This window comes from Eubalaena glacialis, chromosome 10, assembly GCF_028564815.1.
Source record: "Eubalaena glacialis isolate mEubGla1 chromosome 10, mEubGla1.1.hap2.+ XY, whole genome shotgun sequence".
NCBI classification, from domain to species: domain Eukaryota; kingdom Metazoa; phylum Chordata; class Mammalia; order Artiodactyla; family Balaenidae; genus Eubalaena; species Eubalaena glacialis.
The window spans coordinates 7,491,972-7,515,910 of NC_083725.1; the positions used below are offsets into that span (position 1 = coordinate 7,491,972).

Sequence of the window (23,939 nt, forward strand, 5' to 3'; positions counted from 1 at the left end):
AGGGAGGTGTGTATGGGCAGGTGTGGGTTCACACTGATGATCTGCTCCCAGTGACAGAGGGGCTGGTGCAGGGTCTGCTGCAGAAAAGAAAGGGACAGGAGACGATTACCTGCTCACTCAACTCCACCATCCCTCACACTACACCACCCCTCATTCCGCCAAATTTGGCCCTAGTCCCATCCTGGGAGCCACTAAAACGATGATATTATTGATATTTCTTGGATTCTCAGGTTTAACCAAAGCACACCACGCCCTATGCCTGTTGCCCTCTTGAAGCACACCCCGCCTCCCCCCAGAGTGCTTCCAACTGGGGGGTCTCTCTCCTGCCTCTGCCCCCTTGTGGAAGTAGGCGCCAGGAAGTGGCGTTAAGGGGAAAGAGGAATAACACATGCCAAGTGCAGCAGCACATGGTCCGTTTTGGGGGCTGGAGGATGGCTGGACCACAGCGTGAGTGCGCTGGGGATGGATGGGCAGGGAGCCTGCAGCCGGGGCCAGCTCCTGCAAGCGGGGGATGGAGCTGGGGGCAGTGAAGAAGCCACTGCTGGGCCCCAGGCAGGTAGGGAGGCGCTCTGGAGGTCCTTGTCCCCCAGGGCAGCCTGGGCTCTGCTTCCATAGCTCGAGGGGAAGCCCTTCCGGCAAGTAACTGACCGTTGCACTTGTTTCCTTCCTAGGTCAAGTGTACTCCTTCAGCCAGCAGCCCCAGGACCAGGCTGTGGTATCGGGGCAGCCGGTGACACTGCTGTGCGCCATCCCTGAATACGACGGCTTCGTTCTGTGGATCAAAGACGGCTTGGCTCTGGGCGTGGGCAGGGACCTCTCAAGTGAGTACCCCCGGACCTCCCCAGGAAGGCCTAGAACCCACCCCTGCCCTACCCACCCACCCCCCCTCCTAGGGAACCCCATCTTCCTAGGCATTTGGGGATTAAATCTCAGCTTTCATTGCAGATCCCATGGGCAGAGGCAGGCGAGGCAGGCCCTGGGTCCAGGATGCATAGGACTTTGAGGGCCCCTCTGACTTCTGGTGATGAATTACGAGTAAACCCTCAATTCTGGCAGTCAGTCCTAAACTTAACACAGTGTTGCCCTGGAGGGTCCATTCCAAAGTCAAACATGATTCACATAAAGTCAGTTTTCCAGAAGTAAAGTGTTCCTTTTCCTTGGTCCAAAATGTATTCCCCACTTAAGTCACAACCTTGTTCTTCCCTCCTTCCATCCATTAAAGGGAGCCAAGTAGATTGAAAATGCGAAGAAACCTGGTTGGGTTTAGGGGTCGCCATGTGATGGGGAGAAAAGAAAACAAGTGTTTAAAATAAATTCCAAGCCTCGTTCAGCCCACCACCCAGGCTGGTATTCAGCAAAGATGCGCTGGTGGGCTCCCATGGCTGTTGATGGCTGGCGTCTGTGCTGCCTAGTTGGTGCCCACACCCCATCACCTGTTAACTATTGTAAATGTCAACCCTTAAGCCCATACAGACGTTTTTCCAATCCATCCTCTCCCCTGGGAGAAAAAGGAATGAAATCATCCTCCTGGTCACTCACCCATCAGCCATTATTATTCTCCCCTGAGGAGGGTAGGCATGTGGCTGTTTGCTAACTTAGCATAAACCGCAAAATGCACGAACGAAGAATGTGGGTATCCCTGTGGTTGGGGAGTGTCTGGGGGTGGAGAAGGAGAGAAAAATATGTATTCAACGGAGAAGTAGCTTTGCCTCTCTCATGGTGTTCAGCTGCAGGAAAATAAAAATCGAAGTGCACTCAGGAACATGATGGTTGGGAAATTAATATTTTAAAATGTGAGTTATGTCTTGCCAAAAATGTGTATTGAAACATTATAGCAATGGTCAATAGCATCACAGGGTTTGAGTGCTGCAGCCCAGCTGAGCTTGAATAAAATACACAATCACATCTCCAAAATATACTGTGCTGCCATAAAATTTAAGTATTGTGGGAACCAGCCAATTTCAGGGACTCTGAACCCCCTTACCCCAGAGGAACTGGGGGAATAATACGATCTTCCCAAACCGAGTCCTTCACGCACCACGAGGCTCTGAGCTGGCCCAGCACTGTTGCTGGTTAAGGAAGCTCTCTGGGTTCCTGGTCAGTGGTTTTCAGCTTCCATCAAGGACTGGGGTCTTGTTGGGTCGGTGAAGAGGAAGCCCCAGGTCACCATGGATGGTTCATAGAGTGGTCATCGCTGCATGGATAATTGACCCTCTGGCATCCACTTCCATGAATGGCTTTCTGGGATCCAGCATTGGGTCCTGCTAAGTGCTGGAGGGCAATGGGATCTGATGAACTGGGGTCCGTTTCCTCTCCAACTTGACTCCATCGATAGAAAGAAGGTCAGCCCTCTCCTTGCAGAGCCAATAAACCCAAACTCTTGGTAACGTGTTTTCTCTGTATTTGATCACTTGCCCCAAAATAGCATCGTGACAATAATGACAAATATATGCTCAATAAACGCTGCTTGCTTGCCTGTTAAGAACGTGAGTGTAATAGATCTCAATTCAGTTCAGGAAGTATTTGCCGAGCACCTAACGCTGTGGGGGAACGGGGGCCCATGTTATGGGGTTCCAGCCTGCTACAGCTCTGCCCTCTTCTATTTTAAATGTGTAGCCCCATCCAGTCTACCAGAAATGATGCCTTAACTGAAGACCTTACTGTCTTTCTGGTCACCAAAGCTGGAAAAAAACAGTCGAAGGAAGTGATTTATAAATACACTCCCTCATACTGATGGAACATTTTTCTTCTAAGAAGCTCAAATACTTCTCAGACATTATCTCATAAATCTACAATCATCCACGGGTAGAAAAAGAAGGCTTTTCCCCTTTGTTTGGCAGGTAAATAGAATCACAGCTGAGAAAGAAATTGATTCAAACAAATACCCAATCCCAATGCATGGGACCCTGGCTCGTAACCCCAAAAGCCCTTATACCCTGTCTGCTCTCCCGCCTCAAAACAGGGACCTCTTTGGCTACCCTACGTCATTGTTATGTTCATTTAAACTAGCATTTATAGACTACTTACCGAATGCCAGGCACTTTACATAGATTATCCTATCTGATCTTCACTGTAACTCTGTGAGGTACTAGCATTGTCCCCACTTTACTGACAAGGAAATGGAAAGGCAAAGAAGTTAAAGTAACTGACCCAAGACAACAGAGCTAGGCAGAGATAGAGCTGACATTGGAACCCAGGCAATCTGTCCGTAGAACCCAGACTCCCAATAACTTTGCCTCCCCTGGGAGCAGCAAGAGAGAGCATTGATGCTGTGGAAGGAGCTAGAACTTCCCCAGAATCTGTGCTTCTGGGCCTGTGCTCTCCGAAGATGCTGCCAGTCCTTGGGATAGCATCCCAGCTCGCTGCCTAATTATGCAAATGCAAACAAACCCATCACTGATGTTTTCAGCAGCTTATGAGAGCGGAAGCCTGCTGTTGACGGCTTGCAAGTCAACAAAAACACAAGCTCCGGCCAAGATGCCTGCAGGAGACCAGGGGCTAATCACAGGACAGTGGGATCCAGAGGCTGGGCTGGAGGGGCTAGGGGCAGTGCGCCAGCTACACTGAGGACAGCCCAGCAGGGTGACAGCTGAACTAGCACCCACTTCCAGCCCCTCACCCGGCCCCCGGGAGAGCCAGCTTAACTTAGCCGGGCTCCTTCCCAAAGCCCAGCAGAGGGCAGGAAGGGCGGGCAGGGGGGCGGCCGGGCTCTTGGGGGTACAGCTGATGGCCTTGTAGCATCTCCGGCCAGGCCTGAACAGCTGTGCAGGGCGGGACCTCTTGATGGCATGATGGGGACAATGCTAGTCGTGAAAACGTGAGCCTGAAAGGCTCAGCCACACAGGATGCACCCCAAAAGCATACCGGGGAGTCTGGTGGAGGATCACAGCTACCTCCACTGACCAGAAATGGGTGCTGCTTAACAGCCCACCCCCAGGGAGCCCTACCCCACCTCTGGAAGACCCTTAGGTTATGGAGGGTAAAAGGGGCCTAAGAGCGCCAACATTTCATCCAGAGTAGAAATCTCCTCTGCAGTATTCCTGACAGGCGATCATCCCATGTATGCTTGAATACAGCCAGTGACGGGGACCTCACTACCACCTCTGGCAGCCCAGATCTTTGTGGGACACCAGTAAATTGTAAACAATATTCTAAAGTATTTCCCCATGTTCATTCTGACCCTTGGTCCTAATGCCGTCCTTGGGAGCTACATGAACACATCTAACCCCCACTAAGAGACTTGGAAATATTTGAAGAGAGCTATGGCACGTCCCTCTGTCTCTGCTTCTGTCTCTTAAGCACTAGTCTTCTCTTTAAAAGGCCAAATGTGCCCAATTCCCTCCTCCTATGGCACGTTTCTGAGAACTCACTCTGCCCTAGCGAAGGCCCTTCAGAAAGAGGAGCAGTTTGGGGCTGCTGGAGGGTGGATGGGCCTCTGAGGGGAGGAAGGACCCTGTAAGGCACTGGTGGGGGGAAAGCAGAGCTCTGGGAAGAGGACTGATGGAAAACAGGTCCTGCTGGGAGAAACTAAGGAGGTCGAGGGTCCAAGACCCGGGAGAGAGAGGCTCTGCCTATCCCGGCAGCCACGACTCACATTGGCATTTATGTTCAACCCGCAGAGCATCAGGAAAGCTGCTTAATGATTTATCATTCTCAAGCTTTTATTTATCTGTTATTCATTGCCCATGGTGTAAGAGGCCCCAAATTTTTAAGTACCCCGAGTGCCTCCTAAGTGTTTAATCAGGCCCTGGGGTTCAGGGGGTCGTAGTAGGAATGACCAGAAAAGAGCCACTTACAGTTCCAAGTGACCAGAGGTTCCTGGGAACTGGTGGGTGGGCCTCGGTTTCTACTTCCTATCCATCCTGAAACTAAAGTTTTCCCCAAAGTGACTCTTGATCCTTTTCCAAGTTTTTTTTTTTTCCTTCTTCTCTCTCCTTCTGACTCTGTCTTCTCGGTTTGTACATCTCAGCTTGGGTCTCTCTGTCTCTCTGTGTGTGTCCTTATTAGGATGCATGTCTGCTTTGCAAACCACGGTGCCAAGCGCGCTGCTTTCCAGGGTGACAGCCCCGCTGTGTCTGTCCACACTTAGCACCCCTATCTCTGCTCTCTCCTTCCCGCTCTAATAATAGCTTCCCCAACATTCCTAAACTTAAAACCTACAGTACCCTTGTACACATACACACACACGCACACACACACACGCTGCCCCAGCCCCCTGGGGAAACTCTCTTTTGTGCTCCTTATACTGAGATCAGGGCCCTGTGCAGTCACCTCCTGCTCTGCCAGCCCCTAAGACCAGCCCCGGCTCGGGTGTCCCCCCCGGTCCCCCGCTGTGCCTGTCTGTCATGCCCGGCTCCTCCACCCCCACCCCAGCCCTCCTGATATGCCTGCCGTCTCCACAGGTTACCCACAGTACCTGGTGGTAGGGAACCACCTGTCAGGGGAACATCACCTGAAGATCCTGAGGGCAGAGCTGCAAGATGATGCTGTGTACGAGTGCCAGGCCATCCAGGCCGCCATCCGGTCCCGCCCCGCACGCCTCACTGTCCTAGGTAAGAACCGTCCGTACGCTGGGCTGAGGATGCTATGGGAAGCACCCTGGGCTCAGCTCCAGAAGCCAGGGGCCAGACTGGAGGGGCCTCCCCACTGGACAAAGCCCCACGGCGTCGTCCCACAGGGCTCTGACCACTGCTGCCCCACTGTGTCAGTCGCTCCCCACCCAAAGGGGGAACATGAAAGTTCCTGCCCTGGACATCAGAAGGCCAGCACCAGCTGACCTCTGACTTTGCCCAACCCCAGTGTGTGTGACTGCCACATAGGGAGTTAAAAAGGGCTCCTGGGTGCTTATTATTGAATCAGAAAGCATGTTCTGCACATGTGATCCATGTGAGGTCCTGTGCTCGGTGAGGGAGATCCAGAAAAGAAGGGGACACATCCTCGAGTCCCTTCTTTCTGAATTGCCCTCCCCTGGTGCTGACAAAGCCCCATCTAACCCCCTCCCCTGTCAGACTCAGCATGGAACTCAGTTCTCTCCATGATTTCAGCATCCATAGGGACCACCCTGACCCTGCTCCTTGCCCCCTTTGCTGCTCCCTGGGAATCCCGGCTCTCAGGTGGAGGACCGGGCTGGCTACGTCATCCCCAGGAAAAGTCATTTCAGGTTCTTATGCTCAGTCACACCTTTACCCCTTGGTCGTTCTCCATCTTGGCTTCCCAGGAGCCCAGCATCCCTGGGACATCCTCCTGAAGGGGTTCCCACTCCTTGACTCGGGCACACCTGCCTGAGACCAGGGGATGGGCTCATCTACCCCTCCAGCTGCCTCGTCCCAGCTTAGAGTTCAGCCCCTGTCAACTGCCTCCTCCGGCCAGATGTTAGCCAGGAGCCAGGCCCTCGGGGAACCACGCCGGCACATAAGTAATAATAGCTCACATTTGCATAGCGCTGGACAGCAGCCCTCTCAGCACCTCCACTTATGTTACCGAGCCTGTTCCGACGCCGGCCTGCAGGACTGGGATTGTGGCCCCGGCTGAGGGTCTGAGGCTCATAGAAGCAAAGGGCACACATGGGGGATGGCACACAGGCAGCCAGAAGACAGAAGTCCCTCCCACCCCCGCCTCCTGCAGCTGGTGTGAAGTTTGACAACAGGGTCAGCAGCTGGGGTGCTGCCTCCTTGCCGCCGGCTGCTCAGAGGTGAAATATTTACGAGGGTGTCAGGTTATCTTCAGATCTACATGGCCAGCACACGGGGTAGACTGTCTCAAGCACAGCAGCAGACTGACCCCGGAGGACCACTTACCCAGCTCGGAGCTTGGCTTCTTGAGACGGGAAGGAGGAACTGGGGGCCAACCTCAGAAACCCCCTTCCACCTCTGAGTTTCCCCCCACCTGCGATGGAAGGAATGAGAAAAATAAACCTGCTCTGGAGGGTCAGTAAATTGGGATTGACCAGGAAGTGGGCCTCCTGTGTTAGAGGGAGGCCTCCTGTGTTCATCTCTCCTGAGATGTGGCTAAAATGGGACCCAGTCTATAACCGCTGTGGGGATTGAGGGAGAAGAGGGGAGGATTTAGTGCCTAATATATTTTCTGATCTTTAAGGATTGCAAAAGGCCATATAGATTTGCTAAGCAGAATTGTAGGATCTTCATCTCCAGAGGTTATTTAGCACCACCCCTGCCCTTGTACCCCTTCTAGAGGGTCCCAGAGATGCTAAAATGAGAGGAACCTGAGCAGCGCCCACTCCTGACTTCACGCAGGATGGAAAACAGATGGGGACTCCTCTGGTTCTTAAGTTCACGTCCTGGTATCAGAGCTTCAACCTGGTCATACCCAGCCAGTCACAGCCTCCTTTCCTCTCTACTACCTCAGTTAGGTGACAAAGTCCACATTATCCCAAATGTTTTACAGATAAGGAAGTTGAGGCTTAGAGAGGCAAAGGCTCTCATGGGAGGTCACACAGCTTAATTAGCCCTCAAAAGAGACCCCAGATTTTCCAACTCCAAACCACTTATATTACCTCGCCTGTTCCGACGCCGGCCTGTGGGATGGGGATTGTGGCCCCAAATGAGGGTCTGAGGCTCAGAGAAGCAAAGGGTGCTCTCTGCCCGGCCTCCACATCCCTAAATGCCAGGAAGATTGCCTTTGTCTGGCTGGTTAAGAGCCAGGCTTCTGAGAGCAGGGCCTCTGGATCTGATCTGAACAGACTTAATTTTGTCTTGGGTCACATCTAAAAGGCATTCACTCCCCCGTCTCCCTCTCCAGAGGCCTGACCTGGCACTGGCTTCTGGCAGTTTGGGATGGGAAATGTTTCACAAGTCTGGAGATCAGTTGAAGAGGGGGAAGGCAGAGTTTCCAGGATACCCTAGCAGGACGGCCTGGGTAGAATTCCTGAGGCCAGAAAGGGAGACTGAGCTGGCATTTGTCCATCAGACTTTCATAAGGACTCCACAAAAACCACTTCTCAAGCTTCCCCAGGCTCTGCTACATTCCCCCCTGACTCCTCAAGGCTACCCTAAGTCCCTACCCCTGAGCGGTCCTGTGGGTCCCAGCCCTGACCTGGCCCTGCAGGACTCTAGCTGAGTTTCTCCATGGTATACAGCCCCACCTACTGCCCTGGAGGGAGGCCCTACATGCAGAAGCTGACCCAGCCTTCTGGAAAGGGAGCCTGGTCTATTCATGGTGGTGGATAGACAGGGCTTCTCCTGTCCCAGCAGAGAGAGGGCTGCTTCTACCCTGGGCGGGCTGCTTCTACCCTGGGCAGCCAGCTTCCCAACCAAGATCCCATCTGCTTTGCCATGACATCTCAGCCTGGAAAAATGTCCCAGCCAGATCCCCAAGGGGGGCGCTGCTTTCCCTATGTTCCAGGAATGAGAGAGCTTTCCTAATTTAGTCCTTATTTGCCTGAGATAGATTTTTAATTAAATAAAGTAAGAGCCTGATTAGAACCTGCAGAAGTTGTAAGAGCAGAATCAGATGGTATTCCAGCAAAATTGCAAAGCAAACACTTTGGCTGGAACAGAGGGAGACCCCCAGGGGTCTTCCATCAAAGCACCAAGTGAGAAGGGCAAATACGAGAGATTATATAGCCAACAGATGTGCACTGTTAAAATATGCAACTGCCGGCAGCCTGCTTAGAGAGGCCAGAGGGCCAGCTCAGAGTCTGCCATGCTCCAGGGAGGGCATGGGGACCCGGGCCCGGCAGCCAAGCCTAGAGTCACAGACACATTAATTAGCCTTGTGTTCCCAGCTCTCAGATGCAATCAGGCAAGGAGCCACTGTGAGCCGAGCAGTTGCTACCTCAGGGAGACAGAGGGAAGGAGCCAGGGGACAGAGAGGGGAAAGGGGAAGGGGCAGATCCTGTGAAGCTGAGCGAGGCAAGGACTGGGCGCCCCTCCACCCCACAGAACACCTCTGAAGTCGTGGTGTCAGGGGCAGAGCCACAGGCTTGGAGGCAACAGTCATGGTCCTGCCATTAACCAGCTGTGTGATCTTGTTACCCAGCCTCTCTGGGTCTCAGTGTCCTCATCTGTAAAATAAAGGTGGCGATAAATAAGATGCCCCATTACTATGAAGAACCATCCAGCTCCCAGAAAGCAACGACTTCTGCAATAAGGAGCCCAACTTGCTCTACCAGCTAATTTAGGAAAATCCCCCACTGGAACCCGAATTCATGTGGTGCCTGAGTCATAGACAGTAACTGATGAGGGTATTTTAGGCAACATCCCACTTTGAGGCTATAGAAAGGACCTTTCAAAGTCCTGCCCAGCGCTGGGATTCTGGCTGTACACCTTAGCCCCAGAGGCCTCCTCCACATCCAGCTTCCATGCACACCCAGCCGGCTCTGCCGGGACGCTGCTCAGGACCCCCAGCACGTGTGCAGAGCTGTGGTGCAAGGGGAAGAGGCTGGGCCGAGAACCAGAATACCTGCCTGCCGCTTACTCACTGTGTGACCTTGGGCAAGGTCCTCAGAGCTCCCTCTGGGCCTCTGGTTCAACTCTATAACCAGTACTTAGCACAGGGTAGATACTCAGTAACGTTGGGGATTTTTAAGGAATGAATGAATGAACGAATGAGTGATTGAATGAATGGATGGAGTTTCTGGTTCTTCATCTATAAAATGGGGATGATAAAAATACCAATCTCCTAGAATTGTTGTGAGCATGAAACTAACACACGTGCCACTGAGTGGCATGCACGTTCAAGTTACACACCCATGCACACTGCTGCTTCTCCCACCTGCCAGACCCCTGAGTTGAAAAATACCAAAACCGTTCCAGGGCCAGAGCTGTAAGGGTGATATTGCATGATGTGATCCTTCTAACTTCCTGAAAACCCGGAAGGCAGGGATCTGGGAGACCCAGAGCAGGAGGACACGAGCACCAAGGATTTTATCGACACATATTATGTGCCAGGCACTGGAGATTCATTAGTAAATGAGAGAGAAAAGCACCCCTGCCCCGGTGGAGCTCGTGTTCTAGTAGAGAGAGAGAGACAGCCAATACATAATAAACATTAAGCAAGTACATTGTGTAGCTGTGTAGGATATCAGATGGTTAACAAGTGCTATGAAAATGAGAAAGCAGAGCAGAGTAAGGGGGATTGGAAGTGAGGCGGGGGAAGGATAGTGGATGTCAGGTTAATTATTAAGAAGGGGATTTTCCCAGTATTCCTATCCTATTTCCCTCTTCTTCCTGGTCCATTCTAATATTAACTCAGCTGTCTTGTGGCTCCCATTAGAAATAAAGCTTCTTACAACTTAAGTGTCCATCGACAGAGGAATGGATAAAGAAGACGTGGCACATATATACAATGAAATATTAGTCAGCCATAAAAAGAAACGAAATTGAGTTATTTGTAGTGAGGTGGATGGACCTAGAGTCTGTCATACAGAGTGAAGTAAGTCAGAAAGAGAAAAACAAATACCGTATGCTAACACATATATATGGAATCTAAAAAAAAAAAAAAAGGTTCTGATGAACCTAGGGGCAGGACAGGAATAAAGACGCAGACGTAGAGAATGGACTTGAGGACATGGGGAGGGGGAAGGGTAAGCTGGGACGAAGTGAGAGAGTGGCATGGACATATATACACTACCAAATGTAAAATAGCTAGCTAGTGGGAAGCAGCCGCATAGCACAGGGAGATCAGCTCAGTGCTTTGTGACCCCCTAGAGGGGTGGGATAGGGAGGGTGGGAGGGAGATGCAAGAGGGAGGAGATATGGGGACGTATGTATATGTATAGCTGATTCACTTTGTTATACAGCAGAAACCAACACACCATTGTAAAGCACTTATACTCCAATAAAGATGTTAAAAAAAAAAAAAGAAAGAAAGCTTCCTAAATCAACATGAATTATTTAACTCTGATGGAGAGTAAGTCAGTTTAAATGAAGAAGGCATCTTTAAAATGACGTCAAACCCCAAATACTTTGGGGCAAACGAATAAGGTCCAAATGTGTCTTCACTTTGTGCATTTTTCAAAGCCACAAGCGCTGTCTGCAACTCTTCCAGCAGGGGAGCTGCAGGGCAAGGTCTCTAAGTCCACACTGCTGGCAGCATCCCCCAATTCCCAATCCCCTAACCTTCTGGGTAGGTGGGTCCAGAGAGAGACGGTGCATAACTCAGGTCCTACAGCAAGGGAAGGCAGAGCTGAAACAGAGCCCAAGAGCACTGGCTTCTAAAATCATTCTTCCAGAAGCTGGTGGTGAGAAAGCCACCTGGTCACACTTTTAGTAGGGGATAGCCTGAGTGGCTCTTCACGGGTGAGGAAGCACCTCCACAGAACAAAGCCCAAGCTCCCTCCGTGGCACGCAGGCCCTCTGAGGCCTCCCCTCGGCTTGCTCTCCAGCCCCTGGTCCAGTATAATGACCAGCTCACAGCGGCCTCCACTCACCACACTCCTCTCCTCCACTCACATGTGCTTCTGCCTGGAATGCACTTCCCACCTTTCTTCCCTTGGCTAACTCTTGCTCACCTAACAGGATTCATCTTAGATATCACCTCCTCCAGGAAGCCCTCCCTGAACCCCACATGGCCCGACCATCCCGCTCTGTGCTCCTTAGCCGTCCATCCCCACCTCAATCACAACGCTCGGCACATTACATTGAAAGTCACTGTTCACATGTCTGTCTCCCCCACTGAGTGTCTAGGAGGCAGTGAGCAGCCCTCACACCAGCACAGCTCAGACACATACCAGGGGTTCAGTAAGTGTCCATCAGGTGACTGTAGTGATAGGGGTGGGGCTGCCTAGGGGGATTACACAGAGAACCGTACCTGGCAGACAGTACGCCCTCCATACATGGGAGAGTTGTGTTGTGCTGTGCTGTGTCTACAGAAGCAACACGGCTTCATGGTTAAGAGCCCAGACTCTGATAGCCAGCTTGCCTGCACTTGAAACCTGTGGCGTGACCTTGGACAGTTATTCAGCCACTCTGTGCCTCCGTTTCCTTGTGTGTAAAATGGGGGAAGAGTTGTACCTGCCCTTTTAGTGGTATAGAGAGGATTTCATAAAATAATACGTGTAAGGCATTTCTCACAACAGTGCCTGGTATGCAGCAAGACATGCAAGTGTTGGCTGTTGTTATTACACCTCTCGTTGTTGTTGTTACTATTATTCCTGCAACGTTAAGAGACACCAACAAGCAACTCCTCCTTCCTGGGGGATCAGGTTCTGTTTTCTAGAGAAGCTTTTCCATCCAATACAAAGGCAGAAATCCACGATTCCTGCAGGCCTCTCATAGCTCGCGTGCCTGGGAAGACAAGCAGAATTGATTTCCTTATCTCCTCATTAAGCGTGTTTTTCCTGGGGCCCAGCCTGGTCTTAGGCTCCGTGTCACATTTCTGCTGTGTGCCTGTTTCCTGCCACATTCATTACCCTGCAATCACCCCCAAATTGGGGCAGCGAACAAGCCAGAGATGGGAGAGAGTAGCAAAAAAAAAAGCATCCTTATCTCCCAAAGTTCCAGACGGGAGATGGTGCCTGAGCCACTGTGCCCCTCACCCCGTGCACACCTGCCCCTGCCGCCGGCTCTTTCCTCTCCCTTCCTGCTCCTCTGCCCTCTCAGGGACCCAGGCCACCCGCAAGGTCCCCTGGGCCAGAAGCAGATTCCACTCCCCCCCTCGTTTTGGCCAGAGCTCGCCCCTCTTTGATTTCTTGGTTTAACTCTGTGCCCACCTGCTCGCGTAGCTTATGAGGTGGGCGTGGCTTGGGGTCATTGAGTTACCTGGAGCTGACAAATGGTCCCTCTCTTCCAAAGTATTTTTTTTTTTTTTTTTAATTTTTGGCTGCGTTGGGTCGTCGTTGCTGCGTGCGGGCTTTCTCTAGTTGTGGCGAGTGGGGGCTACTCTTCTTTGTGGTGCGCGGGCGTCTCATTGTCGTGGCTTCCCTTGTTGCGGAGCACAGGCTCTAGGCACGCAGGCTTCAGTAGTTGTGGCGCATGGGCTCAGTAGTTGTGGCTTGCAGGCTCTAGAGCACAGGCTCAGTAGTTGTGGTACACGGGCCTAGTTGCTCTGCAGCATGTGGGATCTTCCCGGACCAGGGCTCGAACCTGTGTCCCCTGCATTGGCAGGCAGACTCCTAACCACTGCGCCACCAGGGAAGCCCCCAAATTATATTATAAGCTCCCTGAGGGTGGGGTTCTGGTCTCTGAGGTCCACACTTGGGTTCAATGCCATATGACCCCCGAGTGGCTGCCCATAGCCGTTGTTGATGGGGGATCGGGGGAGATGGAGGATATTCCTGGAGGTCCCTGTAGCCATTGGGTGGAGGTGCATTGACTTTGGAGCTGAGTCACGATGGACCCTCCCTCCTGCTGTGAGCTAATATCGCCCCTACCGCACCACCGACAGTCTCACTGTTCCTCTAATCGGCCATGTTGTGTGGAGAGGAATGGCCTCTCTGCCCACCCCCATCTCCCTGTTCTTCATCTCAGCCTCAATAGGATGTCAGGAGAGGCCGCTGCTCCCTAGCCAGGGCCCATCCATCATGGTGGGAAGTGCGGGGGAGAAGGAGACTCACAGATGCTGGGCGACTCCCAAGGCTCCAGAGGGGATGGGGATCCATCAGGGATGGAGGCGAGCTCAGCAATGCCCCTCTTGGCCTGAATGTAGGTGGCAGGGGGTAGGCAGGGGCCTCTCCGAGAAGGAGGAGACCTGATGCAAGGACGAACGTCCCCCACCCCCCCCCCCACCCGCCATCGCCAAGGGCAGTTGGAGCAGACTCAGCCAATGATAGGAGAGCTAAGTGGTCCAATCAAGTGGCCTTGCCGAGGTGGCCCAGATGCCCGACACGACGCTGGGAAGTGCTCACCGCTCAAAGCACCCACACGACCACCCCAGGGCCAGCCCCTCCCCTCCCTATTCCAGCTTCTCTTGCTTTCAACAGCAGCACAAGGGAAGGCAGGGAGGTTTGTAGGAGCCCAGGGTCTGCTGTACGCAAGGCTCTCAGCCTCCTGCTCCTGGCCCCCCCACCACTCCATTTTTAGCTCTGCTGAACCCCCCCCCCCAAGCCCCGCACCATCATTAAGTGACTTAGGCTGTCCAGGGCAGCCCTGCGGTCCTGAGTGTGCCTCCACCATGTCCAGGGCACCGCCACTTCTCCAGGTCCAAGCCAGACAAGGGCTGTGGCCTGGAAGTCAGGAAACGAGCATCATGGCCCCAGTCCTGCCACTGAGCAGCCGTGAGACCTGGGATCACGATACTTAACCTCTCGGGACCCACTTTCCTCCTCCTTGGGAAAACCAGGAGCTGGAAAGATGGCATGCAAATCCACTCCACAGTTTGACTGTGCTTCTCCCTCATTGCATCATGGTTTAGGGATCATTGTTCCCTCAGTCCTTCTTCCCTTGCTCCTGAGAGCACGGATAATATGTCCTTCCGCTGCTGTAACCAAGCATGACCCTGGGAGACGCTGAACAGGCTCCAATGCTCAGCAAAGGGGAGCGTGGGCTCAGACCACGGAGATTTGCAATCAGGACCTTGATCCTCTGGTGTCAGCCCTTTAGCATGGAACCCCCCGCTCCATGGCTACGCATGAAATTCCAGCCACTTCCCTGTAACTTTCAGCATGCAGCTGCCTTGAGGAGGCCCTCACCAGCTCTGCCATCACAGGGCTGCCTCCTCTGGTCTGGGCGTGGCCTCCAACATCCCTCCCACCTGAAAAAGCACAAGCAAGAGCCCACCTGTCTCCGGGTGCCCCCCTGGGTCTTCAGTCAGGAAGTCCAGCTGGCCACTGGCCATTTACCAGGCTCCCTGTTTATGCATCCAGACACACAATGACACCGTGCATCAAGGACAAATGCACTGGTGTGCACACATACACACACACACACACACACACACAAGTGCAGAGCTTGGCAGATTCATCAGTGCGCCCACGGTGAAAAGACACAAGAACCCTGAATCAAGACAATAGTAACTGTTGGGAAATAGACAAATCTCGGTGACTCCACTCCTTGTCAGGCCCAGGAAAGAATGGAGTAGGCAAAGCATGACACCCGCAGCATGAGGCCCACTTCTCCACTGATTCCCCCTAATGAGGAATGAAGCAGAGGGAAGGGTCACAGCCAACAGAGAGGGGCAAACACAGCCAGTCGCCCAGGAGTGAAGGGCCTCCTCCTGGCTCCAACCTGTGGGGCAGCACGGGTGTCACGCCCAGGACTCTGCCCGAGGCCAGCCCTGGGGAAAGCCCGAGAGGCTGGGGTGGACAGCGGGACCTTGAAAGGGTAAGAATAGCCACTATTTCTCCGCTCCGACCTCAGCGCGGGCCAGGGACGAGGGTTTCATGGCAAATTATGGATTTAAAACTAGCAATGACTCTCCATTACAGCATGAAATGAGAAAGAAAATGCCACTAAATGGAAGCCTTCCCCCAGCAGCCAATGGGCAAGGGAGGTTAGAGATGAAGTCACACAACCCCAGGCAGACTCACAGGAGCGCTCCCAAGAGCCCCCGCATCCCGGGCCAGCAGAGGAGCCCACGGTGACAGAGGATGCGATGCCGGCCAGCAGAAGCCGGGAGCCAGTCTCTCCCTGCAGGCAGTTTTCTGCAGAGGAAGGATGCCCAGAGCCACCTTGGGACTGGGAACGGCCAGAGCTTTGTAATTTTGCCGCTGTGCTGGGATGAGCCCTTTGTTGTAGGTCTAGCTAGAGAGGAGCATTTCGGGAATCTTCACCCACTCGGTCATACACACAGGGACCTTTTTTAAACTTCTCACCATCTCTGGCAGGCAGGCCTGAGGTCTCCTTTTCCAGATGAGGAGGCTGACACCCAAGAGGCCCATTCACTTGCCCCGGGTCACACCACAACAAAGAAAAAGAGCTAGAACCTGAACTCGGGTCTTTCTGGCTCGAAAACCCTTGCCCTTTCTGCTAAGTCATGCCCCGCCCCTTTCCCAAAATTCTGTTCACAGTTACTGCTGCCTGACTCCTCCCCTTAGGATCACAAGTCTCTTTCCAGCCCCAGGGAGCTCCAGGAGCCCTGTCTGAGCCCTCTCACTGCCCAGGCCCCCAGAGTCAAACCAAAGGCTCCAGAAAACCTGTCCTGGCAGCCCTGTTCTCCAGATGTGCCACGGGAGCCAGGGCCCCTGGACCCACAGCATCCATTTTCCATCCCAGTAAGTCTCATCATCAGGGGACTGCCCGCTGCTTCTTCTCCCATCGCCCTGGGCCTCTAAATTATTCTGTCCCTGTGGAGGAGGTTTTCCTAAGTGGGAGGTTCGTAGGCACCCAGAAGCCCACACAGCTGCCCCTGTCTCGCAAAAATCAATAGCTGAGCCCTACAGCCCACGAAGGCTGGCTTCCAAAAGAGTTTCACATTTTCACAAGTCGATCAAGGTGTTTGTAAATGTTTGTAGGAAGGGAGAACTTTCCATATATAAATATGTCAGGAAAGGTGTCAGCAGCTGAGAAATCACCCAGTGCCAGGAACACCACTGCAGCCTCCAGGGTGGAAGGCAAGAAACTGGGGAGCAGGCTAGTGGTCCCACAGCCATCCTCCCGGAAGAGCTGGCCACGCTCTGGCCGCAAACACGCCCTCCACTCGCTTCCCCTCTGTCTACACACAGAGAAAGACACACGTTCAATAAGGTGATCAAGAAAACTTGTTTTGCAGATGGGTCGACTGAGGTCAAAAAAAGAAATAAACCGGAGGCTGCACGACGCCTGGGAAGAGAAAACTAGTCCTTTCTTACTCTGCAAGACAAAGAATGGCGGGCTTTGAGCAAGGGTCACCTGGGACTGCCCTGTCCCACCTCCAGCCCCAGCCTCAAATACCAACTTGACCTGGGCAACAGTTCTACTAAGGACCCAGAGAAGCTCCCCCAAAGCCAAACCTTGATTAGAGAATATTAGAGCTGTAAGTGTTACCAAAAGTGGGGTCTAGCTGCTCACTGCTCGAAAGCTAATACTCAAGAGGCAAGATTGGTGGAAAGGAAAGTTCGCTTTATTCCAGAGGCCGGCAACTGGGGGAGAGGGCAGACTCTTGTCCAAAGGTCGGACCCCCCCTCCCCCCGTCAATCAGTGGGCAAGAGCTTCTAAAGGGGAGTTTCCAGCATTTACAGGCAGAGGGAGGGGGCTACATGTAGAAACAGCACAGTCAGCTCTGACGTCATCTTGAAATTGGTCATGCGGTCATCTGATCAGTGTCATCTTGACTGTCTTCAGTACAATTAGTCTTCAGTTCCAGGGTCGGTTTGTTCCCATTTCTTTGAGGCCAGTTCTCAGAATTGTGGCAGCTTATGTCATGGCTACAGTCCGGTCACCATGCAGTTAACTTCTTCCACCTGGTGGAGGTTTCAGTATCTACCAGACACCTCACAGGATATGTCTCAGAATATTATCTGTAGCCTTTGAGGAGGAACTAAAGGTCCTTAACTTTGCTTAATGACTAAACTATTATTATTTTGTCCTGTTCGGCTGTTTCCCTTTGCTTCCGCATTTTCTCACTTCTCTGATTAAACTTCTTCTTCGGCTAAAGTTTATTTACAGACAACGGGCAGGTGGCGGACATGGTGGGGAAGAACCACAGGGTCCTTCTCCGTTTCAGAAGGAACCCGCCAATCAAGCCTTCTTCCTTCCTTACATTTTTCAACATACATCTATGTACCTTCTGCACACCTGGCACCGTCCTAGGCATGGGGAATATACATCAATAATCAAAACAGACTAAAATCTCCTGACTCCGTGGAACTTCTATTCTAGCAAAGAGTTCCTCAATAAAAAATAAATACAAGAAGAAAATGTTATAGTTTATTAGAAGGTGGTAAGTGCTATCAAAAAATGGAGAGCAGAGTATAAGGGGTGGGGTTTCCTGGGGAAAAGAGTAAGTTGAGCACTCAGGGTAGACTTCCCAGAGGAAGTGTCCTTTTTCATCTTCCCCTTTATTTTTTAAGAGCTTTATTGAGGTACAATTTATATACCATTAAATCCACCCATTTTAAGTGCACAACTCAATGATTTTTAGTAGATAGAGTTATGCAACCATCACCATAATCCAGTATTAGGCCATTTCCTAAAAAGATACCTTGTCCATCTCTGCTCCCACCTCCAGACCCAGAAACCACTGATCAGGTTTGTGTCTTCATAGGTTTGCCTTTTCTGGATATTTCATATAAATAAACTCAAAATATGTGGCCTTTGTGTCCAGCTCCTTCAGTTAGCATCATATTTTTGAGATTCATCTGTGTTGTAGCAAGTGTCCATAGTTCATTTCTTTTTAGTATCCCATTGTATGGTTTGACACATTTTGTTTATTCCTTCATCACTTGATGGACATTTGGATTGTTTCCAGTTTGAGGCTGTTAGGAATAATGCTGCTGTGAGCACTCACATACAAGTCCAAGTGTATGTATGTGTTTTCATTTTTCATGGGTAGATTCCTAGGAAGTGGACTAGCTAGGCCGTGTGGAAAGTTTATACTTAACTTTTTTAAAAAAGTGCCAAAGTGGCACCAACCTTGAATTCCTGGGGAAAATCCCATTGGGTCATGGTGTATAATCTTTTTTTATGCTGCTGCATTCAGTTTGCTAATTTGGGGTTGAGGGCTTTCAAAGTTTCCAAAGTGGCTGCATCATTTTACTCTGTTCCCACCAGCAGTGTATGAGAGTTCCAGTTTTTCTACATCCTCATCAACACTGGGTGTTGTTTGGCTTTTCTGTTGTAACCAATCTAGTGGGTCAAAGTGGTGTTCCACTCTGCTTTTAATTTGCATTCGCCTAATGACTCATGTGTTAAGCATCTTTGGATCTGATAATTATCCATTTTTTATTTTCTTTGCTCTGTTTATACAAATCTTTTGCCGATTTTTAAACCGCATCATTTGTCTTATTATTATTGTGTTGTAAGAGTTCTTTACACACTCTGGATACAAGTCCTTTATCAGATATATAATTTGTGAATATTTTCTCTCAGTTTGTGGCTTGTTTCTTCATCTTCTTAATGGTATCTTTTGAAGCACAAAAGCTTTTAATGTTAAGCCCAATTTAGTATTTTTTTTTCTTTTATGGATTGTGCTTTTGATATTCTACCTAAGAACTCTGTCTAACCCAAGGTCACAAAAATTTACTGCTATGTTTTCTTTACAAGTTTTACAGTTTTAGCTCTTACATCTAGTCTATGATTCATTTTAAGTTAATTTCTAGGTACTTTGTGAAGTAAGGAATTAAATTCATCATTTTTGCATAGAGCTATCCAGTTTTTCCAGCATTGTTTGTTGAAAAAGACTACCCTTTCCCCCACCAAATTGCCTTTGTCAAAAATCAACTGACCAGGACCTCCCTGGTGGCACGGTGGTTAAGAATCCGCCTGCCAATGCAGGGGACAGGGGTTCGAGCCCTGGTCCAGGAAGATCCCACATGCCGCGGAGCAACTAAGCCCGTGCGCCACAGCTACTGAGCCTGCGCTCTAGAGCCCGCGAGCCACAACTACTGAGCCCGCGTGCCTAGAGCACGTGCTCCGCAGCAAGAGAAGCCACTGCAATGAGAAGCCTGTGCACCGCAGCAAAGAGTAGCCCCCGCTCGCCACAACTAGAGAAAGCCAGCACACAGCAACAAAGACCCGATGCAGCCAAAAATAAGTAAATAAATAAATAAGTAAAATATTAAGAAATTTAAAAAAAAATCAACTGACCAAAAATGTAAGGGTTTATTTCTCAAGTCTCAATTATGATACATTGATCTATATGTCTATTCTTATGTGAGTCCCACACTGTCTTAATTACTAATAGCTTTATATTAAATTTTGAAGTCAGGAAAGGAAGGTCCTCCAATTTTGTTTTTTTTCAAAATGATATTAGCTATTTTGAGTTCCTTGTATTTCCACATAAATTTTAGGATCAACTTGTCAATTTCTGCAAAACGGTTGCTGGAATTTTTATAGAAATTGTGCTAAAGCTACAGACCAATTTGAGGAAAATTGTAATCTTAACAATATTGAGTCTTCCAATCCATGAACATAGACTACGTCTCCACTTAATTAGTTCTCTAGTTTTTCCCAGCAACATTTTATGGTTTTCAGTGTATGTCTTATATTTCTTTTGGTAAATTTATTCCTAAGTATTTTATTGTTTTGATGCTCTTCTGAATGCAATTGTTTTAATTTTACTTTCAGATTTTTCATTGCTAATATATAGAAACGTGATTGATTTTTATATATGGATCTTGGATCCTGTAACCTTGCTGGACTCATTTTTTAGGTTTTAATAATTTTTGTGAATTTCTTAAGATTTTCTGCATGCAGTATCATTTTGTCTAAGAATAAAAATAGATTTACTTTTTCTTTTCCAATCTGATGCCTTTTTTAAATTATTGGACTGGCTAGAACTTCCAGTACAAAGTTGAATAGAAGTGGTGAGAGCAGACATCCTGGCTTTATTCCCAGTCTTAGAAGAAAGCATGCAGTCTTTCACCATAAAGTATAATGTTAGCTCTACTTTCTTCATAGATGCCCTTTATCAGGTTGAGGACGTTTCCATCTGTTCCTACCTTGTTAAGAGCTTTTACCATGAATGGCATTGGGTTTTGTGAAATGCTTTCACTGTATCAGTTGAGATGATCATGTGGTTTTTGTTCTTTATTCTATTAATATGGATTATATTAATTGATTTTCAAATGTCGAACCAACCTTGAATTCCTGGGGAAAATCCCATTTGGTCATGGTGTATAATCTTTTTTATGTTGCTGCATTCAGTTTGCTAATTGTGGGTTGAGGGGTTTTATCTATATTCACAATGGACAATGGTCTGTAGTTATTTTGTGATGTCTTTGTCTGGCTTTACTATCAGAGTAACACTGGACTTGTAGAATGAGTCAGGAAGTGTTCCTTCCTCCTCTACTTTCTGGAAGATTTTGTGAAGGATTGATAATATTTATTCTTTAAATATTTGATAGAATTCACCAGTGAAGTTGTCTGGGCCTGGGGTTTTCTTTGTGGGAAGATTTTTCATTATTAATTCAATTTTTTTACTTGACATAGTTCTATTCAGATTTTCTCTGTAGAAGGTGGCTTCTGAACAGACTTGAGAGGTGAAGGATTTAGCTGTGACTCTTGGGGCAAAATCTCTACTAAGTGAAAAAGCAGAGTCATTGAAGGATTCTAAAGAGAGGAGTGACATGATCTGACTTACATTTTAAAAGCCCCACCCTGGCTGCTGGATTGAGACCAGACTGTAAGAGGACCAGGGAAGGAGACCTGTGAGAGACTCTTGCAGTGATACAGATGAGAGGTGAGGGGACTCAGACCAGGATGGTAGTAGTGGAAGCAGTGGACAGCAGTCGAAGAGAACAGCAGGAGCCAAGGGCGATGCCAAGGATTTGGGAGTGAAGTCTTTTATCCTTATAAAATTGGATGCAAAATTCTGAATGAAGATGTGCATTTCCAGGGAGAGGTGTCACATGTTTAAAGGAGTCAGTCAATAAGCTCCCCAAAATTTAAGAATGGCTAATCTAGACCAACATCTTCATTTTTAGGAAACTATGGCTCAGAACGGTTGGGTTACTTCCCCAAGGCCACTCAGCAAACTAGCAGTAAAGCTAGGGCTATCCCAGCTGCCTTGCCCACCACCTCAGGAGTTTACCTAGTGGTATGTGTAATCAGGACCTCTCCCCACCAGTCCAATGAGACCCATTCACTCCTGCCTAGGGGCACCTATGGGAGAGAGCAGGAGTACAGAAATGGCCCCTCCTCTGCGCCCAGCTTCTGGTGCCCGCCTGCCTCCCAGGCCAGGGTGCCCTTCCCAGTGCCCACGTCTGCCTTCACAGTCACCTGCCCTCCTTGCCCACGGCCGTTGGTCCATCCAGGATCCACAGGCTCAGAAACCCCCCCCCAGGAAGATATGAGAGAAAGCCTTTCTGCCACTCACAGCTCCCTTACCACACAGAATCGCAGAAAAGCAGCAGCTTATCTGCCTAAGAGACTGAGAGCCCTTGGTTTTTATCTGTGCAGGAATCTTACCTGAACAGGTTCAGATGGCAAGAGTGAGAGAGAAGAATAATTAAGGAGGAGGCAGGTGAAATGTTGACATTATTATTACTTAAGTGCTGTGACACTTTTAGTTCACGTTTTTATACCTGTGACACCCAGTGAGGGGAAATCAGCTTGGCCCATTATCTGAGCCACACACCCGCTCACCCCACCTCCCCACCACCTATAAATCTTATTAAAAGGGTTCCATTGGCAAGACAGAAAAACAACTAAGGCGAAGGGAGGTTCATTGTTGATGTTATTATTGTAATACAACAGTCTGTTCAGTTTCTACACCAATGAAATGCAACCAAGGGAAATCACTTTTAAAGATTACCTTTCCGAGATGCAAATCGGAGCGCAGAAAGCTGGGCTTACAGACGAGCGTGTCAAACCAGGAAACATTTCCAAGTCTGTGCCAGACTCTTAGGGGCTTTTAAGCTCACAGTTTACCTTTTGACTGCACTCTATTTTCTTGCGAATCCTTTATTTCCCACTTATTTATTGACTAGACATACAGCACCAAAAGCAAAAAAAAAAGGAGAGTGATTCTCCAGACCCTGGTCCTAAAAATCCATAGCAGGAGATGGTTCTCTGGAGGGAGGATGTTAGCCCTCGCCACTGTGAACGGTGCTTAACTGAATCACTTTCCCTCCGAGGTGTGCCCGCCCAGAGGGGATGGATTCTTCTGATGGCCACCGGACAGAGGAGCTGCCACATCTTATCTTACCCCAGGGAGTGGGCTGGCTGCTGTGGGCAGCATTCCCAGGACAGTCCCCTGGGCCTCGCACACATGAGGAGTCTGGGACTCTGTCCAACAAGATGTGTCAGATGCCTCCTCTGTGTGAGGCGGCGTGGGGTCGGCCAAAGAATGAGAGATAGCAGAGTGGGCAGGGACCCTATGACTCACTGAGCCCAGGCTCACGAGTGGCAGCTGGCAGGCCGGATCCGGCACACAGCCGCATCTGGTTGGCTCCCAAAGCATCTTTAGAGTTTTTTAAATTCATCGCCAACATTTCAGGTTCTGAAGGGTTATGTATTAAAAATACAGATTCTGGCTTCTCTTGCAAAGATCTGGCAACATCAGGCCCATTTGCCTGCTTGGCAACATGTGGGATGGCTGTTCCCTCTGGGGCGGTGCAGCTGCCAGCCCCCGCTCACCCGGGGCACTCCATGCCTCCCGTTACCTGCACTGAATCTGCCACCCCTGATCCTGCCCATCCCAGACCTGCCTTCGGGGAGCTCACAGGGAGAATCGAAGGTTAAACGAGAAACAGGAAGGGGAAAGGAGAGGAGGGAAGGCAGAAGGCCAGCAGCACCCAGTCGTGCCAGGGGAGTCACCAAGGGCAGGGTTGAACCAGTTTTAGGCGAGGTTTCAAGTGTGAGAAGAGTTTGGACAATTCAATCAGTTTGGCCTAGAAGAGTAGAAGCCTATTCCTTCCCTGCTAACAGAGGATCTCTTGTAAAGGGCCCAGAGCTTGGAGCTGAACTCTCTTTGCCACTCACTGCCTCGTATGGAAATGCCCCGTATAGGGTGTGGCCCAGAAACAGGACCCAGGATGGCCTGGAGCGGGGTCTGCTCCGCAGGCAGTGAACTAAGCAAAATGACTCATGTTCCCCAACATGGCCAAGGAGAGGCTCTTCCCCGGTTAAGCTTGCATTCCAGTTAATAGAGTTACCATCAACATCATACCCACATCAGCACGGAAAAAGTAAGAATGCACTAAAAACTGATCCCATTTTCAATTGAATGAATGTGAGTCACCGGAATAACTTGTGAGCAACCTCATTTGATACAAAATGGGCTTTGGTTCCAGGCCCTTCGTGCTGCCCTGGGCAATGGGTCTCTGAGGACTCCCAGTGGAGCCTCTAGATCTTGCTGTCCAATATGGCAGCCACCAGCCACAAGTGGCTATTTAATTTTAATTTCAAATCAATTAAAATTAAATAAAACTAAAACTACAGTTCCTCAGTGGCACTAGACCCACT

The 23,939-nt window shown here is 50.0% G+C and overlaps 1 protein-coding gene across 1 annotated transcript in view; it reads left to right on the forward strand.

The window, feature by feature from the left end:
• Positions 1 to 462: 462 nt before the first annotated feature.
• The window catches only part of KIRREL3 (kirre like nephrin family adhesion molecule 3), a 91,354-nt gene continuing 67,877 nt past the window's right edge, over positions 463 to 23,939 (forward strand). The window contains exons 1-3 of the mRNA XM_061202573.1: positions 463 to 556; positions 672 to 821; positions 5,403 to 5,552. Of these exons, the coding sequence (XP_061058556.1) occupies positions 463 to 556; positions 672 to 821; positions 5,403 to 5,552 (394 nt within the window). The remainder of the gene's footprint in view (positions 557 to 671; positions 822 to 5,402; positions 5,553 to 23,939) is intronic.